This window comes from Xyrauchen texanus, chromosome 16 (genome assembly GCF_025860055.1).
Source record: "Xyrauchen texanus isolate HMW12.3.18 chromosome 16, RBS_HiC_50CHRs, whole genome shotgun sequence".
NCBI classification, from domain to species: Eukaryota; Metazoa; Chordata; class Actinopteri; order Cypriniformes; family Catostomidae; genus Xyrauchen; species Xyrauchen texanus.
The window spans coordinates 14867131-14888524 of record NC_068291.1 but is presented as its reverse complement, the minus strand read 5'-3'; the positions used below and the strand labels follow the sequence as shown (position 1 = coordinate 14888524).

The following is a 21394-nucleotide window of genomic DNA, read 5'->3' as shown; positions in this document are numbered from 1 at the left end:
CCACGAAAGTATAATAAATTGAGAATGTGTGTGCAATGAAAACAATCGCTGGTAGTGGTAAAGCTAGAAAAAATTATTTCAAAATAATTACAGCTGGTTGGATGATATGTGCTAAGTGAAGCTAATGGCTGTAATAAAAATGTTAAAAGCCTTTGAAGATGAGGCCAGAGAACAAGACGTCAATTTAATAGTATTAAGGCACATTTCGACAGAGTTTAACACAAAGCACTTGAAAATGACGGTAATAAAATGAGACTAAGTGCAAAGTCTTCTTGATCCAAACTGCATCTGCTGAAGATCATCATTATCAATCCATCGCTGTAAACAGTTTATGTGTTTGAGAACATGCAAACACCTTTATTACTTTAACTAAAACTGGCAGAGAACAACCCGGAATAAAAGTTATTGCTCAGGGGTTGCTCTTTTACAGCTTGTGAGACTATCATTATGTTTTAATGATTTCATTGCTGTCAATGAAAACATTTTGAGAAATGGATCTAATTTTTGACTCCTCCTACATGAATATCTTAACTGGCACCTAAACCTAACCATAACCTAACCCTAGCCTAACCCTGACCCATCTGAATCAATGGGATATATGTAATGTTGCATTTTAGATCTAATTGCTGTTGTTAAGCTTTATCAAAGCTTAATCACTTCAACAATTGATATTATTGTATTAACAAAAACAAACCATCACAAATTAGTATTTGTGCATTAATGAATTCTTGATTCATCAGAGTGTGTCTGAGTGGATGTGGATAGGTGAGCGACCTGAAAGATCTGTTTTATGTCGAGGTGAGGCCAGATCCCAAGAGACAGATCAGAGGGAATTATGAAGAGAGCGAGAGAGAGAGAGAGAGAGAGAGAGACCGACCTGGTACAATACTTACTGCACCAACACTTCAAAAGCCTTAACCTCTCCAACACCTTTTCTGAACTAACACACAGAGAAAAGAAATAGAGAGGATCTATAAAGCAGAAAATATCATTGCTGGATCAGAGACCTTGACTGATAAACTCATCTAATTTGCATAATATAAAGGAATTAACACATTTAAAGCTAATGATCTGGGGGTTTTATAATTCAAAACCGCAGATAAACTGAAAGCAATATTGTGAAAGTAAAGACTAGGGATTTGTAGCTGAATGGAAGATCGAGTAAGAAATCATGCACAACATATTGTAGCGTGGTATGAAACCCGCACTGCTGCAGAGAATGCCCTTTTCTGCATTAAAAGAAAGTGGTAATGAAATCTTAACAAAATGAGTGAGCGGTGTGATGACGCATGATGCACTGCCCCTCTGTAAAAGAGAAAGCGAAAGAGGTTTTGTAATAAAAATCAATTTCTCTCATAAAGGGTATGCACATCACTGCTTCTCATTGTCTAGTTACTGGCAGGGTTTTCCTGAGACATTTGTGCCACTCTCAGTCTGTGTGTGGCACTTTATCCAGTGTCATTATCATTAGCTAAAAACTAAATTCAAAACTAAATATACTGAAAAACCTAAACTAAACTAAAACTGAAAATAGAAATAATAATAATAATAAAAAAAAGATACAAATTTAAATAAAAAACATATTAATTGTAAACTACAATAACACTGCCTGTATCTGTAGGAGGAAATTAAATGTGTGTGTGTGTGTGTGTGTGGTTCATGTCTGACCAATTTGCGACATTTTCATCATAAGAGCTGCACTACTCTGACCTACAGCTAAAGCACTGTTACTCGGTGTTACTTTGTGCTAAATACGTTGGTCATTCACTGAAGGTCAGGCCATTTATCTCACCCTTCAGAAGAGCTTTAGTGTACTGTTTTTCCATTGTGAGCACACAGTCTTAATGTATAGCATGGCAGAGTACCATGGAAAAAAAAAGCCTTTTTCCCTTTACAGAGCTTTTATGCTCGCTATTTTATGAGGTAATTTGCAACAATTACAGTTTTCACCAAATGGAATATGCATTCATTATTCATGGCTGTCTAGTAAATTACTCGCCATTCTAAATATCTTTTGCAACCATTTGAAAAGTGGGGGGTGGACATGTTAAAGGGATAGCTCACCCAAAATGGAAAATTCTCTCATCATTTACTCAGCTCCATGCCATCCCAGATATGTATGATTCCCCGACACAAAAAAATTTGTGTCGAAGAAGCGACACTAGGGGTCTCTCTTGAGAGCCTTTCGCATCTCTGATCTATGAGAAAAGGCCAATGAGAAATTGGCAGACAGAATTTGCATGTCCCGCCACGGAAATGCGTCTGTTTTGTTCAGAAAATGTATTTGGAGCCGACTGGTTGTGTATGCAGCGAGCTGCAAGTCACACACTGTTCCTCCCATCTCTGAGTACGATTGCTGTTGGACCTACAGCTCATATCAGCGGCTTCCTCCCTTCTCTGCACGGCAGTGCAGTTTTGCCCCTAGGCGCTTCAACAGCGCAGTAAACGAGTTATTTCTCTAAAATATTTATTTTCTCTAAAAGAGCAATATACACAGCTGGCGTTGAACGTCCTTTTCAGGACGCGTCTTTATAAAGATGCCCTTCCGCCCCTAGTTCCTTATGCGGTAGAGTGCTCTCCGCTCCTGACGGCCACAGGCGCTGTCTCATGTTTCTGGGCAGCGATCACACAGAGACAGTGTTTGTGGATGGCTCATGTTCTCACTGCGAGAACATGACCATGGCAACGTTGCGGTCGCGGCTTTCCTTCCTCAGAAAGAATGCCACTCCAGACGTCCTCCGAGTAGCTCCTTCTTCCCATGGGATTGAGGATGACCTGGCTGGCGATGGAGGCGATTTGGGGATGGCAGCGGGCTCGGTTTTGCCGGGTACGTCCCCAGGTGGTTCACCCGCCCCCAACGCGCTCGTTGACTTGCAACAGTGGCTCACCTCACGGCCAGCCTGCCTATCCTCTTGAGCCCCCCGAGCCGGATGAGCTCGCTGCTGCATTGGAGAGTGGTCCGGCGTCTGACAGGGATGACTCGACTGGGCTGCTGCCTTTGGGCGTGCTGGCCAGTCTGAGGTTGACACCCAGATGTCCGACATGCTTGCCCGGGCCACCGTCAGCGTGGGGCTGGACTGGAACGCTCCGTCCTCCCCACAGCCTTCGCGGCTGGATGATTGGTTCCTCGGGTCTGCGCGCTGCTCACAGTCACGCCCCCCCTCCCGGTTACTTTCTTCCCGGAAGTGCATGATGAGCTAATGAGTTCGTGGAGGACACCCTTCTCCACCCGTCTTCGTGCCTCTCGCTCATCCGCTCTCACTACCCTCGATGGCGGAGCAGCCCACGGGTACACGGCGGTCCCCCAGGTGGACAGAGAGGTTGCGATCCACCTGTGCCCCGAGAATGCCGCAACCTGGCGGGGTTGTCCTGTGCTCCCCTCCAAAGCCTGTAGAATGATGTCTTCACTGACCTCCAAAGCCTACAGCGCCACCGGACAGGCTGCTTCCGCCCTGCATGTCATGGCCCTCCTGCAAGTCCACCAGGCCAAGGCTCTTTAAAATCTGCACTTAGGTAGTCCTGATCCCGACGTGCTGCAGGAACTGCGCTCAACGACTGACCTCGCCCTCAGGACCACGAAGGTCACAGGCGATGGCCACTCTCGTGGTTCAGGAATGTCATCTGTGGCTGAACATGGTCGAGATGCGCGAAGTGGACAAAACACTCTTCCTCGATGCACCTGTCTCCCAGTTCGACCTTTTCGGCGACACCGTCGAGGACTTCGAGGACTTCCGCCCAGCAGTTCTCAGCGGAGAAAAAGCAGACAGAGGCCATATCTCACATCATGCCACGCTGCACCTCCAGCACGGGCCATGCTCCGTCTGCCAGCCGAGGGCGTCCAGTCTCAACCCAGGCCCAGCTCTCAGCCCTGGCATCGAGCACCCCGCAGGAGGCGCACGCCCCCTGTCTCACGAACCCCTTCGAGGACCCAGAAGGCTCTCAAGCATTCCTGAGAAGGACGACCCAGGGACCAAGACGTGTGCTCCGGAGCTGGTAAGCAGACCACTCTGTCCCCCAGTGCAGGGCTGGGAGGAGAATTTTCAGTTACATTTATTTACTTTGCCGCACCCCTTCCTGACGGCGCATTACCTACTCCGCCCTGCTGCGAAGACCCACCGGGTACGTCAAAAATAATCGTCCCCTTAGTGCCCCTAGCACGGAGCTTGGACGCGTGGCTTTCTCTTCCCAATCCGTCACGCTGGTCAAGACCATTCGACTCGTTTATGCAATTCAGTTTTCAAAAAAATCCTGAATGAAACAGATGTATTTCCCTCCCATTATACACGTATGTCCGGGGGCGGGACATGCAAATTCTATCTGCCAATTTCTCATTGGCCTTTTCTCATAGATCAGAGATGCGAAAGGCTAGTGTCGCTTCTTCGACACAATGTCTCGTTCCCTCCATCAGGGAACGGAGGTTACATCTGTACCCTAGATGTTTTCTTTCTTCTGCTTAAATTATTTTTTGAAGAATATTTAAGCTCTGTAGGTCCATAAAATTAAAGAGAATTGTGACGAGAAAGCATATAAAGGCAGCATAAAAGTAAACCATATGACTCCAGTGGCTAAATCTTTATCTTCAGAAATGATATGATAGGTGTGGGTGAGAAGTCCTTTTTTTTTTATACAATAAATCTCCACTTTCACTTTCACATTCTTCTCATTATGTTTTTGGAGATACACATTCTTTGTGCATATCACCATCTACTGGGCAGGGAGAAGAATTGATAATAAGAAAGGCCTTAACTATGTATCTGTTTCTCACTCACACCTATTGTATAGCCTACATACAGTATAATTAACATTTCCCTTGACTTGTAAACCAACTTGGATTAAAAAAAATTCACTTCGGCATATGTTTTGGAATTAACACACATGAGATTTTGCTAATTTTGGATAAAAGGAGGTATCTTAGAAGTCAGCATAATCATTCTTATGATTAAAGAATAATCATAATTTTTTGCAAAACAAAGCAATACAAAAAAACACACTTCCCTCTTTGTCCATGCACTTCTGTTCACAGGCAGATAGTTCTTTGTAAGCAGGATACAGTACTTCCTGCTTACAAGGTCACATGACAAATTGTTTTTACATTTGCCTTGATAAACGGTGTGGGTCAACTTACCCACGGCTCATTTTACCCAACTGTCCCCTACCATCTTTTGGAGTAGCTTTCAGGTTGCGAGCATGCCTTTGATGCCTTAAAAAATATAGGTAAACTGCTCGTTAGGTTTTGGAACCGAGCTTAAATAAATTTGTTAAAATAGTTGCTGTGCACCTTATCATCTAACTATATACAGGGTTGTTACCAAAATTCATGGGGTCAGGAACAAAATTTTACAGGTTGGCCTGGGACAATGTACAGTAGCTACAGTATGTGCAGAATGTATACAGCATACACATATTATACACACAACATGACAAAACGCTTTCATATTTCACAGCTTTGTGTTTTTCAAGCGATACAAGACTCATGAATATTGTTATTACAGGGGCAGGGACAGTATTGAGAGAATACTGATCTATGAGAATGCTACACACAAATAAGGCTCTTCAGCCTGCTTGCCTGTGTAAATATTTGAGATCTGCCCAGTGGATACAGTATCAGGGCCTCTGGAGAGAGAGAGACAATACTCCAGGTGAGAAAAGGTTCATTCAAATACTGCATGCCTGCTGCCTTTTCACGCCTCATGTATTCACACTTATTCTCCATACATAGTCCATACAAGACATGAAAGAATCTTAGGTGCAATCAATACAACAAATTTGGAGACAGCGGTACTATATAAAATGCCTATTAACCAGCTAAGACTATTGTATGTTAATGGTCATTTCTAGAGAGTGTACTTACAATACAGAACTTTTTATTAAAGGAATGGTTCACCCAAAAATGAAAATTCTGTCATTATTTGCTCACCCTAATGTCTCTCTAACCCACTTTCTTTCTTCTGTGAAAAATAAAATAAAAGTATTTTTTTTTTAACCCTTACCACGTCATGAACATCAAAACTCATTGGTTATTGTGTCATTATTTACATTATTGATGTGTCCCCATATTTGATTTGCTTATTGTTTATGGGAGTTGATCAATCATTTGATTTGAGAATAACAACCTATATTTTGGTCTGTTCATCACCCAGAATGATCGCATGGCTTCAAAAGACTTGGGGAAATGTGTACGAGATGCAATTTCTTCTTATACTGAGATTGTGTGGCAGAATGCTTTGCAGTGCTTAGAGCAAAATAATGGGGTCTCTGTACTAAAATGCTTTTAGAAAACAGGAAATTAAATAATTTATGTTTAGGCCTTTGCTTAAAACAAGTGTATAGAACAATAAAAAATACATTATCAGTGGCAATATAAAGTAAACCCTTTCGAATTACCTGCATTTATGCATCCATTTGTCTTCAAATCTGGTTTGATCTTCAACTAAGTTACAATAATGAACAAACACAATCTGTTTTAATTAATAACATACAAATTATTGTATTGGTCTTGTACATATTGAATACATCATTCAAATATTCACAATGTTGGTTGGAAAAACAATGTGAAACCCTAGGCTAATGATGTCAACAAAAGCTAATTAGAGTCAGGAGTTGGCAAACATGGTGTTCAATTAATGAAACTAGATTGGAGGTGTGGGTTAGAGCTACTTTGACTTATAAAAAGCACTCAAACAGTTCACAAGAAGCATCCGCTGACGTGGACCATGCCTCGCAGAAAAAGAGATCTCAGAAAACCTACCATTAAGAATTGTTGCTTTCCATAAATCTGGAAAGGGTTTCAAAGTTATCTCGAAGAGCTTAGATATTCATCTGTCCACATTTTAAAAAATTGTTTAAAAATGCAGATAATTTAGTACTGTAGCTACTCTCCCTAGAATTGGCTGTTCAGCCAAGGTGACTCAAAGGGCACACCGCAGAATGCGCAATGACTTAAAAAAGAACCTTAGAGTGACAGCTAAAGATTTAAAGGAACCACTGTAACTGGTTAACATCTCTGTTTATGAGTCTACTATACGGAAAACATTAAACAGGCATGGTGTCCATAGCAGGACACCACAAAGAAGTTTGCCTGAAGTTAGACCACCTTGACACTCCACAATGCTACTGGGAAAATCTCATGTGGACCGATGAAACTAAGGTTGAATTGTTTGGAAAGAACAGGCAGCACTATGCATGGTATAAAAAAGTTTCAGGTATCATGTTTAAGGCTTTCTAGATTTTTGCACTTTTGTTGTTGTTGTTGTTGTTGTTGTTGTTTGGCCACTGATATTGCATAACACGATACTGTAAAATGGGTTACTTATCAGCTTGTTCCATGTTGATTTACTTTTGTTGTAGTGGTCCCATAGCTCAGCTGGTGGAGTGTGGAGCTATCAACACCAAAAACATGGGTTCAATACCCAGGGAACACATATACTGATTAAATGTATGCCCTGCATACTGGTTGCTTTAGATAAATACATCTTCCAAACACATGAATTTAGTAAAGTATTCCTGACTAGTACAGCTGCTCTTAAGTGCTCTACACTGTCTTAATCCTATATGTTATAATTTGCTAAATATTACAAAGCTGTGAAAGGGCACTGAGAATGAATATAGTCAATTCTTGTGCCTTCCTATTTGCTGCCATAAAATAGTTTGTTACAAATGTTAGCCATTCAGAAGTCATTTTATTTGGGTTTTGCAAGTTGACATTCTGAAAGCACATACTCCAGTACAGAGCAGTGTCCTCAACTCTTTGGTTTCACTGGAGAAGTCTGAATATGTGGGGGATGTGACCATAAGACAAATAAAGTCCAAGCCACTTTTACAACCACGAAAGTACTGTACAGCAATTGCTGATAAGAGAATGTTGAGACAGACAGTTTTTTCATGTTCCAGCTGACACGCATGTGACTAACCCCAGAGAGTGTTCTTTGACAAGAAAACAGATTTTCCTCGTTCAATATTTATGTTAAGACATTATGGACGGTTGACATGGGTTTGATCTAGCACTGGTGTAATAATAAGTGTTGAGTTCCCATTTCCTTCTTTTTTTCTGTAACCGTCACTGTAAACCTGAATATGTCGACATGGAAAGAGAAACTAAGGAGAGTTGTAACAGTGGAGCCGGTGATTTTTGTCTACATGACCAGCACTTTCATCGTGACACCTGCATATCAACAGATGATAATCACAAAGGTAAGAAAGCTGGTCCTTCAGTGCTTTTGGCACATCAGAATCACAACAGTTGGTTTTGAAAGAACACAAACAAAAAATACTGAAAAGAGAGAGCAAGTGAAAGGGAGAGGCATTAATCAAGTTTGTCCGAGGGAGTCAGCGCTTTGTTCTTTGCCCTAAAAAACAGGTCAGCAGGGTACAAATCTAGTACACAAAACGGAAATGCCCATAGCAGAACCATGGAGCGCTTGGAGAATAGCATTCGAGCTGAAGATGTACTCAAAACCCAAAACTACAGCAGGCATTAATCATGCCGAACTGGCCATGACAGTCCTAGTGCAAAACAGCAGAAGCTGCTATCACTCATGCAGTGGATTAAAGAATCGATGACAGTCATTAGTCTCTCTTGTATTGCTAAACTTAAATGTTGGCCATGGTTGAGATCATTCAATATCTTTGTGTGTTATTTCTGCGGTACTAGCGTCACCAAAACACTATCTCCTCCTCTGTCCTGCAACAGACTCAAGCCATTGCTTGAGTCATTGTTGCTATGTCGGGCTGGGGTGTGTTTCCCAAAAGCATTGTTAGCCCATGTTAATGCATAAGTGAAGTTCTATCGGGAAGACACGCAGGCTTGAGTGAGGTTTAAGATGACATTTATTTGGTGAAATGTAAAACAGAAAAGTAATGTCTCTCTTTGGCGTAGGGGCTCAACTGGTGGTGGTGGTGGAGGTTGCCGTGTTAGCACACTGAAACAGCAATGTGATAGATTGTGAGCGGGATTATAAAGCAATGGCTTACATGCGATTGACTAGGGGTTACCCAGCTAATGATGTGATGATGTACAGCTGCTTAGTCTTCCCGCTAGAACTACGCTGCGCTTACATTCCTAATATGTTTTTCAACAGTGCGCTTGTGAGTATTTGCTCAAGTGTATCAAGGGAACCCCAAAGTCTGACGTATAGGGAAACCCAACTATTGCATTCATATCTGTCACATGTACATTTACATTCACAGCTTTCGTGTCTTCAGCATCTATCATGCATTAAACAGCTTTCTAAAATAAGTGTTAATGAGCTATTATAATTTGATATCCTCAAAAGTTATTACTCATCCACATATGTAACGTCATTAAAGACAGCTATTTATTGTTGAACCAATGTGGTTCGAGCGATGGATGGTGCGACTTCGAGTTACTACGGTTTCTGGAAACAGTCATGAGTACCTAATTTTCCAAAGATGCGTCATACTGTGGTGGTTAAACAGTGAGTTACATAGTTGTACAGAACACACGCCCCTGGTAGGGATGCTCAAACAAACAGTGTATTTTGAATGTGCGAAATCAAAATACAAATGACTTATTTATAGTGTGGTCTCTGGATATTAAGCTGGGATCGGAGAATGTTGGGATAGGAGACCTCAAATAAAATATAACCAATTGCCACTATAAACCATAAGGTGACTCATTTTGTTAAATATAATATTTATTTTCACTGTAAATGATACAGTAATTAAATGTTTTACTTTTTGTTTAATGTATTTTTTCACCATATGTGTTAAAATAACTTACCATACAGTTATCTAATTATTTAGTTTCATTTTTACATAATTTTTTTAAAGTGTCAATGGAGTGGTGGTGGTGTAGTGGTATAAGCACATAACTGGTAATCAGAAGTTCGCTGGTTCAATCCCCACAGCCACCACCATTGTGTCCTTGAGCAAGGCACTTAACTCCAGATTGCTCTGGGGGAATTGTCCCTGTAATAAGGGCTCTGTAAGTTGCTTTGGAAAAAAGTGTCTGCCAAATGTGTAAATGTAAAATGTAAATGGATGCCAGACACTGAGAGGGATTTCGGAACAGAGATACCTAAAGTTTGTTTTTGCGCAGTCCCTTTTAAATAATAATACCAAAAGTATTTTTGCATTGTTATATTAATTATAATAATTACAACTTGAAGTAAAGTAGTTGGTTAAAAATGCAGTAAAAAAATAAAGAAACAGATAGACAAAGTATGTTTTTTTGCTGCTATAAATTATAAATTTTGCGCTGTAATCTTAAGTATAATAGTTTCAATTTATGTTAATAATACAAAAGTTGGTTAAAAACAGAAGAAAAAATATGTGTCAAGATATTTCCCTGAATATAAATAATCTTGTGTATTTATGCATTAGCTTGGCAGAATTTTACTCACCAAAACATGCAGCTGTTATTAGTTCCTGCTCTTGTCATATTGCATTTTATTTTGAGTGAGTGGCCTTCCTTTCCTCTCTCTCCTTTAAATTCTCATACCCTTCCAATGAACTCTGTGCTCGACTTGCAACAGCTCTCAGAAAATTGTGGATGAATATATCATCTGAATGAGCACAACTCCACGCAGTGAAAACTGTTCAAAGATTAAAGAGGGCCCAATCATTTATTGTAAAGTGCTCATGTATGCCACTCTTAATGGCCTCGATTCTAGCCATTTACTCCTTGATATCATCATATTTGTGAGGTTGCCTTTCGTGAGCATTCACAAGGCTTGTTCTTTCAATAACTGAGGGCATCCTCCAGTGCAATAATTTAGTACTCGTCTCTGCATCATTCTCATAATGCTTTAGAATAGTGTTGGGTTAGAGTCCACCTTAGTCGAGTCCGAGTCGAGTCCAAGTCTTTAAACAAACGAGTCGGGGCAGAGTCGGACTCAAGACGAGTCAATAACAGGCCGAGTCACAGTCGAGTCTGTAAACTCTACATCAATATTTTAAGATTATTTTAAATTTCATAACTAAGAAAACAAAATTGTCAATATAAATTTAACAAAAAAAAAACTCTGTATTTAATGATTAGTTTCCTGCTGAACAAACTTCAAAGTGGTTTCAGAATGAAAACACATACTTTAGGTGTATGAAGACAAACCTGACCTTCAACACAATTCTTATTGCTTTCTGTTGACATTTCAGTCATTTGTTGCTTTTTTCCCTCCACTCAAACATAGACTAAAGAAAGTGAAAGCTCAATCAGCAGCATCTGTAGCATGATATTGATTATCACAAAAATACATTTTGACTTGTCCCTCCTTTTCTTTAAAAAAAATTAAATCTGTGTTACAGTGAGGCACTTACAATGGAATACAAAACTGTAAAAGATCGTATTTAAGCAGCTTGTCAATGCTTTTAAAAATAATAATAATAATTAGGTGCTGTTTATCTGTTTTTCAGAGTTACAGTCTGCTTTAGTAATAAAAACAAATGTCTGACTATTTAAATAGTTACAGTTAATTCATCAAGGACCACAAGAGACTACAGATGCCTACATGTGTGGATATATCTAAAAACACTTAATAGCCCAATATTAATAATATTTTTCTGAATTTTTATTTTGATATGATGGTTTAGTAAACTGTGAGACATGTTGTGGGTGACTTGACTTTAAGAAGTTCTTAAGCACGATGAAACCGCGATGCGAGCACCGTCTTGGCTGCACAACCGCTGAGTGCGATTTTACCAGTTATCAAGTACCGTGCCATTAGAAATTGTTGTATGGTTTCTAGTAAATTGGCTGCATACCTGTTTTTATGTGTTTATGTTCTGTAATCAGTGTAATACAGCAGTCTGCAAAGTAACATTTAAGCATATTGGTGCTGTTCTGCAGGTATGTTTGCTCAACACGGTGAAACAGACTTTGGCCGTGTCTACGACATCAGGGGGTGCTACAACTGCTTGCAGACAAAGTGTCCATTTATTTCTGTTTCGTAATTTTTGTAATTAATTTTGTTAATTGCTTCAGAACTCAAATGCCGTGGACTCGGTTGGACTCCACGCTTCCGGGTCTGTGACAAGTCGCAGTCCATTAAAAATGGACTCTTGACTAGAACTCGAGTCCGAGGCCGAGCTAGAGTACCCCAACTCTAATTTAGAGCATCATTACTGACACTGAACAAAAATGAGAGAAGTATAAAAATCCTCAAAGCAACTTTTACTTTATAACATCAGAGATAGGAGAAAGAACCCTTAAATCAGTTCTCAAAGCACCCCAAAAAAGGGTAATGTTGATTGGGTGGCAGCCAGGAGATCAGGGAAAAACAATGAACTTTTTCACACATTCAATAGGTTCTTTACTAGCTCACTATGCATTAGTGTTTGAATTGAGTCAGAGCAAATAGTTTTTGGCCTTATGGGAGGTCCCTTAACTCTAATGGGGGGTCCCGGAGTCCCCCGTGCCACCTCAATTCGAACACTGCTGTGCATATTGTGTAAAACCATTAGGATTTGTTGCGTAGGGTGCACTCTTATCTATAATGTTCGTCTATCTATCTATCTATCTATCTATCTATCTATCTATCTATCTATCTATCTATCTATCTATCTATCTATCTATCTATCTCTATCTATCTATCTATCTATCTATCTAAGCAAAGGGTCAATTACCTATACTTTTGTTCTTTTTAGGTTTGTCGTGAATTACTCAAGAATGACACAATCTGCAGTGATCCAGGGCACCACAAAGGGGACGAGGAGGTCCAGGCGAAAGCATCCTACATCCTGATTCTCTTCAGCGCCACACTCAGTTTGGTCTCCATTCCTCCAGCTATACTGCTGGGCGCCTGGTCTGACCGTGCTGGCCGCCGGTTGGTCATGGCATTGCCTTCATTGCTATCCTTGCTGAGTGGGGGCTTGTTACTGGCTATAGACCTGATGGAAAACATAAATATTTACTGGATCCTGATGGCTGCCGCCCTCACAGGCCTGACCGGTGGCCATGTTTCCATATTCCTCAGCTCCTTCAGCTATCTGGCTGACTTAACAATGGGTTCCAGCTCCATTCGAACATTACGTATGGCAGTGGCTGAATCAATGATCTTCGTTGGGGGGATGGTAGGCTTCCTACTAGGTGGATTCCTGGAGCAAGAGTTTGGGCTCAAGGCAGCATTCGGGGCCTACATTGGCTGCCATGTCCTGGTACTGACTTATATTGCGCTATGGCTGAGAGACCCTATGTCAGTGAAAATTAAATGTACTGCTCCCTCTAAAGAGGATACAGTTGAGCAAGATGCTCAAGAAGACCACTCTCGGATGTTTATCGTGAAGTATGCCAAGATGTCTTTCAAAGCAGTATTCAAGAGGAGGCCAGGACAGGAGAGACTGAAATTGCACTTTCTCATTCTCTGCACCTTCATAAATAACCTGGTGGCTGTTGGTCTGTACACACTCATACAGTATACACTCACCGACCTCTTCATTAGGAACACCTTTACAGATATTTATTCATGCTATTATCTAATCAGCAAATCATGTGGCGGCAGAGCAATGCATAAAATCAGGCATACACGGGTCAGCAGCTCCTGTTATTGTTCACATCAGAATGGGGAAAAAAATGTAACTCAGGGATTTCGACCGTTGTATGATTTTTGGTGCCAGATGGGTTGGTTTGAAGATTTCTGTTACTGCTGATCTCCTGGGATTTTCACACACAACAGAGTCTAGAGTTTACTCTGAATGGTGCCAAAAACACAAAACATCCAGTGAGCAGCAGTTGTGCCAACAGAAATGCCTTGTTGATGAGAGAGGTCAACAGAGAATGGCCAGACTGGTTCAAACTGACAGAAAGGCTACGGTAACTCAGATAACCAGTCTAGACAATTGTGAGCAGAGTAGCATCTCAGAATGCACAACACCTCGCACCATGAGGTGGATGGGCTACAAGAGTAGAAGACCAAATCATATTCCACTTCTGTCAGCAATGAACTGAAAGCTGAGGTTGCAGTGGGCAGAGGATCATCAAAACTGGACAGTTAAGGACTGGAAAACCATAGCCTGGTCTGATGAATCTCTATATCTGAGGAGTTAAACAGATGGTAGGCCCACTGCTGCCTCAGCTTTCTGTAATTGGCTAATAGAAGAGGAACCCGATGTGGTCTACTGATGGTTGATGTGAACATTAACCGAAGCTGCTGACCCATATCTGCATGATTTTTTACATTGCACTGCTGCCACACGATTGGCTGATTTGATAATCACAGGAATACGTAGGTGTACAGGTGTACTCAATAAAGTGCTCACTGAGTGTACTGTACATTCATTGCATTGCATAAGTTGCATCCCATAAAACCTGTATAGAACATGTCCATGTTATGTTTTACTTCAAAAGAGAAGAAAATTAGAAATTACATTTTGCATAAAGAATATGAAGACCAATTTTTGGAAAATAAAGAACCAATTTTATTATCATGATAACTAAGCACATTTTCCTCCCAAACGCTTATTACCGTAATACTTCCGGATGTGTCATTAGATTATCATTGATTTCAAACAGTAGTTTTAGAGTATTTCTCTAAAAATGACAGTAATACAATGATTATTTTATTTAAAACAGCATGAAGGCAGTACAAACAATATTACCATGATGTATACATTTATATTTATCATTATTTATATTGAATTGTCATGAAAATAATGTGACAATGCAAAAAATATGGTAACACTTCCTTCTTTTTCTTAAATGCTAAATATTTGACGTAAATATGATTTGTAGGTGAAATTTGATATGGACATGTTCTTGAAAGGTTCTGTAAGATTCACTCATACAGACTTCTATAAGAATTAAAATATTACTTTAAAGTACATTCAATATTTTGTACAGTTACTGTAGCAGGGGATAAACATTGTTTTTTAAAGCTTTAATGGAGCCGTTTTTAAGTTACCAATCTTTTTTCTGACTTTCAGAGAGGTCTGACTTTGATGAAATATCAGTATGGCTAATATGCGCCCCTCAGCTGTGCCAGCTGTGTATGTTGATAATACTGCTACTAAGCCTCTGCTGGGAGTTTTTAAAGCTCTCAATCTGAGTATTGTCCTATGAGAGAGTACGAGACAGAAAGTGAAAGAGGAAAAATTAAAACTGTATCAAGTTTAATACATTCTTAATGCTGAAATGTGAACTTTTTCTGTTTAAATACTTTCTTCTATCCCAGCTTAATATGCAGAGACATCTAAGTAAGTCATTCGTATAGATTTCCCCAAAACTGTATACACTGTGCCATCTCTGGCAGTATAAAAATCGAAGTGGATATTTTATGCACTGCTAGCGGCACACAACGTAATTGCAAAAGTCATGATTGTTTTCAAGCAGCTTTCCTGAACACGCCCCCTACCTGCCATTGGTTGAACAAACAGATAGTCCCACCCTAAACTCACACCATTGGTTGAGAGATGCAGTGTTGCTCTGGACAGAAAACTCCAACAGAGTAATATTTGATAATGCCACAGAGACACAGTGATTACAGTTTTCTGCTAGATCACACTACAAATAGCTTTCTTATTTATTGTCAAACCAAATTAATTTGGGATAGAAGAACATATTTTTAACAATAAAACCACACATCTTTAAAATGAGTTATTACTGGTCTTATATTGTTGCCTCTTTAATTTTGCCTAATTTAACTGTCGTTATTTATATAGGTGCATAATTAATGCCCCATCATCTAATATTACACATGAACTTCACTCTATATTGCTTTAAAAACACTGCGCTTTGAAAGTTGTGCCAAAAAAAGAAGTGCAGAGAGAGAGAGAGAGAGAGGACATAAATAATGTGTGCTTTTATGTGGATATGTCTCCCCAGGGGATCAGTCCATCCTGCTGCTGTATTTGAAGTATGAGCCCAGAGAGTTTACAACCGCCCTGTTTGGGGTATTTAACTCTGCAAGGATGCTGTTTTTTGTAAGTGGTTGTTTAATGCAGTAATGCTTTCTCTGATGACTCATGTCTTTCCCCTTAATCAGAATGGAGATCAGTGGATGTCCTTGAAATACCACTAGATATTTCAATTTCAGCCTCTCTGCCTGCAAACAGCAGTGACCCAGCAGTATGGCCATCGACTGGACACTGCTGTTTAATTTTGTCATCTTTTCATATAATTCTCTTCTCTGCTAGCATGTACAGCTGAGCACAGGTCAAACACAATGTGTGTTGGAAGATTCATTACTATAAGACCACATTCACATAGCAGCAGAATACAGAATACAGATCCTGGCATAGGCGATATAGGCAGGCGCCTAGGGCGGCAACGTTTACTGGGGCGGCACGACAGAGTACCTGATCGATCGCCCCTGCCCCGAGCTCGCAAGATCATGATGGGAGAGAAGTGCCCCAAATCATGCCACCCCACCCCCCGCACAGAGCACACAAAATCGCGATGGAGAAAGGTGCCCTGAGTTGTTTGTGACAGGCTACTCAGCCTAAAAGGCTCTAAATGTTTAGGATTATAGATGTTCATAATGCATTCTTACATTCTGAACAAACAGAAGATAACCCTAATCGGCGGTACAGGTACACCGTGACACGGTATCCACAATATCCACAGTATCGAGAAAATACGTTTGTAAAATAAGATTGCTGAGCAGATTTGACAAAGTCATTGATGAGTTTTATATCAATGAAAACTAGAAGAGGAGGGTTAAATTTGAAATGAGAAATTAAGAATAATAGCACAAGTAGCAATCTGTATGTATTCTGCCATTTTCATTATTTATTGACTCTATAATTTCATTGAGCAATTGAAATTCTGTATATATATATATATATATATATATATATATATATATATATATATATATATGTTGGCCAGAACCTTGAAGCTCCAAAAAGCACATTAAGGCAGCATAAATGTAATCCATAAGACTCCAGTGGTTAAATCTGTCTTTAGAAGTGATATGATAGGTGTGGGTGAGATCGATAATCCCTTTTTACTCTAAATCTCCACTTACACTTTCAGATCTGAAAAAGAAAACTTAACAGGCATCACATGTGACTTTAAGATGTGAAAGTGGAGATATAGAGTAAAAACATTACTTAAATATTGATCTGTTTCTCACCAACACCTATTATATCACTCCTGAAGACATGGATTTAACCACTGGAGTCTTATTGACTACTATTATGCTGTTTTTATGTGATTTTTGTAGCTTCAGAGTTCTAAGTTGGGTAGTTAAGGGGGTCACGTCGAACTTCCCTAGGGCACCATGTAAGTCAGCCAGTTGTCAGTACTGTATTTGAGTGCTTCATATGGTTGAGTTCACACACAGTTTGGTTATTTATGAGAGTGACAACCGCATTCTGTAATCAAACTGACACCCATGAATTTGAAGGACTCGCAAGCACATTTTCAGAAAACCTGTGCTGTGTGAACAGAACCGCAATGGAAAAAGAATTGTCTGTCATATCATTAAATGTGTAAGTCCGTCTTACTGCACACACACACATCTTGACATTACATTTCAGTTACTCATGGAGACGGAGACATGAGCTCTGTGTCATCCAAAGATCCTGATTCTGTCTTCCAATGGAGCCCATCAGTTTCACAGTCTGGGCGTGAGCAGCACTACACAAATGCTGCGCTCAACACTGCCTGTTGGTTCATTAAGATTTGATACATGAACTTGCACCTTGATTAGACTTGTTTATTTAATAACGCGGCATCAATTGTGATAAGATTTGCTGGTGTTATGGATGCAACCATCTTTGATATTTACTTTAGTCACTGTCACTATGGTTTCAATGGTTAGAATACAGGCTTGACTTCGGTTGTTAGACAGTATTGGAGCCACTACTCTAAGCTGTTGTATGAACAATTTCAAGGTTCATACCTGTTAAAGTGTGGTATATGCGGTTGTCAATCCCAAACACTTACTGTGTGAACGTGGCCAATATGTATATTTTTTCAATATAATTTATGGACTATTGGCTTTTTCTGATATCATAATTGATAGTGCCACAGATTCAAAGTGCTTAACCATAGTTATTTTGGCATATAAGGCTGGGATTGAGGAAATAATTTTAAAGGAATTTTCAGTGTTCAGTATGGTAAGCACAACTGACAGCATTTGTGGCATAATAGCCTATATATTACCACAAAAATGTATTTCGACTTGTCCCTCCTTTTATTTAAAAAAGCAAAAATCTGGGTTCCAGTGAGGCACTTACAATAGAAGTGAATGGGGCCAACCCATAAGCATTATAATACTCGCTGCTTTAAAAGTATAGCCACAATATGTAAACAATATGTGTGTTAGCATGATTTTAGAGTTTAATAAAATCGCTTACTAACCTTTTCTGTGTAAAGTTATGGCCAATTTTACAACTTCATTGCCTTGACGGTATAACGCTGTAAACCATAAAACTACAACAAAAACTATGATTTAAATGACCTTACAGCTCAAATAACACAGGTTTTAACAGAAGTCAAAGGAAGTCCTTTTATACAATTATAAGCTTCAGATTTCTGCCTTTCTACCCTACAACAATTAGCCAAATTTATTTCCATTGTAAGTGCCTCACTGTAACCTCTATTTTTGATTTTTTTAAAGAGATAGTTCACCCAAAAATGAAATTTCTCTTATAATTTACTCACCCTCAAGCCATTACAGATATTTATGACTTTCTATCTTCTGCTGAACACAAACAAAGATCTCAAGAATAGTTCTACTCTGTAGGCCCTTTCAATGCAAGTGAAAGGAAGCTAGACTTTGAAGCTCCAAAAATATATATATTAAAAAGAACTTAAATATTTATCTGTTTCTCACCCACTCCTATCATATCGCTTCTGAAGACATGGATTATGTTTATGCTGCCTTTATGTGATTTATGGAGCTTCAAAGTTCTGGTCACCATGGTACTACAGAACTGAAATATTCTTCTTAAAATCTTAATTTGTGTTCAGCAGAAGAAAGAAAGTCATACACATCTAGGATTGGATGAGGTTTGCGTAAATGGTGAGAGAATTTTCATTTTTGGGTGAACAATCCCTTTAAAGAAAAGGAGGAACGAGTCAAAAAGATTTGTTTTGGTTATCAACATTATGCCACAAATGCCTTCGATTGAGCTTAACTTGAATCGAACCCAATATTCCTGTAACATTGTTAAAAAAAGTAATTAAAAATAACAAAAAAAAACTCCAGGTTTAAATTTTAAAACCTTTTGAATTCAAGAATATCAGCATCAAGCCATTCAGCTCCATTCTGCAACATGTCAAGCTCCACGACATAAGGGGTACAGTAATAGGCTATGCCACCAAGATGTATACAAGTGCACATTTGTATAAAATCAAAAGTAGGTTAATATGGACTGTGTCAGCAAAGTTCCAGTCTTTATGATTGTAAGTATAAGTCAGATGAGTAAATGATCATCACGAGATCTAGATTATGTCACTCAGATAGTGCTGTTAAAAACATTCAAGCACCACTTGGAGGCAAACAAAATTACTTCTGCTTTGATGGGTTTTGTTTTGTTGTTTGGGTTTTATTGGGTTTGCGATCATTTTCATTGTTGCCAAAGGTTTGCTGCAGGTTGACCACTACCGGTGAAGAGCTGCAAACTACTGGCAAACATTTGTGGCGAATCACAAGCTCGTTTGCATGTGAAAATAACGAGTGGTGAATTTGCTGCAAATTTGTGGCAAGTTGGCGACTAATTTGCTAGAATTCTAGATTTTTTGTAAGGGAGACCAGATGACTACCTTGGTAATTTAGGTTGGTTTTTCAGCAGGCTGTTCAGGAAACCTGTTGTGACACCAATGGTACAAGAATTACATACTTCACCTTTACAACAATGGAAATTATGGGTTGTATTATTGATTATCCTTCTGAAAAAGTGTTGTACAATTCCTTGGCCATGGCATTAGCAGAATAGGTTTGCAGTTTGCAGCTGTCTGTATAGCAACAGGGAAAGGCAGCTTTGTTTTAGCTGTCTATCATGGGGAACACTGCCTCTTACCGATGCGAACAGATCGATTCCAAGTCTTAGAGTGACACTTAAACAAAGACTGCCAATTAAGAAGCACCTTTCCTGATAAAAGAGTTGATGGCTCTCCATTTATACCATGATGCACCACTGGGGTTCCAATCGTTCTGCTGCCTTTTGTGTGGAAGCTGAAGTCATAGATTCTGATAGAACCTATTATGCACTCTGTCAGCAGGGGATGTAAGCTGGAGGGCCATCATCCAATTACACAGGACTAAAAAAAGTTTTAATTAACTGCAATTGAAAGAGTCAATTAAATAAAAAGTAACTTTTTTTTTTTTTTAAATAAAAAGAGAACGCAGAAGGCAACAGATTAGGGATGGGTCACGATGGTTGACTAGTCATGAGGTTGACTAGTTTATGTTAATATTTTCTTATATATGGCCTATATAATTTTTAGTTTCGATATTTTAGCTGCACTTTATTTAGCATGCTAACAGTGTACTATCCTTTACTTGTTAGACTGTATAAAGGTAAATTGTCTCATACCTTGTGCTGCATATTTAAAGGGCCTTCCAAAAGATGCGCACTCCTGTATTTAAAAAGGAAGCTAGATGGGAAGGAACAAAATGCAGGTGTCTTGAAACAGGTTTTTAGAATGGTGTTTTGAACTGTGTTTAACAGTTTGACACAGTGTCTTTCATGTGCAAAACGCTGAAAGATTTCAGTTTAATTAAAAAAACAATTAAAAAACAGTGCAAATTATTTCGGCTCGTTCCTCCTTTACTTCGAGGTTACAGTGAGGCACTTACAATGGAAGTGAATGGGTCAATTTGCAGACAGTTTAAAAGAAGAAATTAGAATCTTATAATTTTAAAAAAGCGCATTCATTCTTTTAAAACTTGTATATTATTTGAGCTGTAAAGTTGTTCAAATAGTTGATTTTACAGTCGTTTTAGGGTTTACGACGTTACTTCATCATGGCAACGAAGTTGTCAAATTGGAAATAACTTTACACCGATATGGTTAGGAAGCGATTTTATAACACTTAAATCATGTTGTTATGAATTGGGAAGCAGGAGAAGGCTGGTTTGGATCCACATGCGGTTTATTAACAAAAATGACAAGTAAGCAAACACAAAGAAAAGTCCACGATGGGAAAAATTAACTCTAACACAAAAGAACACAAAGCTGGTACAAAATCCACGAAGGGCTGGAAAACATGGGCAAAGGCATGACATGAAACGATACAATCAACAATGACCGACAAGGGAATGGAGGAACAAACAGGGTTTAAATACACAAGGAACAAACAAGAGAATGAGGGACACCTGGAAGAAACAATCAAGGGAACACCAATCGAGAGGCGGAGCCGTAGGAGGCTCGAGAGGCGGAGCCGTAGGAGGCTCGGGGAGAAGGGCCGTGGAAGACCCGAGAGGCTTGAGAGGCGGAGCCCTGGAAGGCCAGAGAGGCTTGAGAGGCGGAGCCCTGGGAGGCTCGAGAGGCT

The 21394-nt window shown here is 39.6% G+C and overlaps 1 protein-coding gene across 1 annotated transcript in view; it reads left to right on the top strand.

The window, feature by feature from the left end:
• The first annotated feature begins 7915 nt into the window (after window positions 1-7915).
• LOC127656818 (proton-coupled folate transporter-like) overlaps window positions 7916-21394 on the top strand; it is a 48284-nt gene continuing 34805 nt past the window's right edge. Inside the window, exons 1-3 of the mRNA XM_052145296.1 lie at window positions 7916-8190; window positions 12601-13348; window positions 15773-15870. Coding sequence (XP_052001256.1) covers window positions 8074-8190; window positions 12601-13348; window positions 15773-15870 — 963 coding nt within the window. The 5' untranslated portion in view covers window positions 7916-8073. The remainder of the gene's footprint in view (window positions 8191-12600; window positions 13349-15772; window positions 15871-21394) is intronic.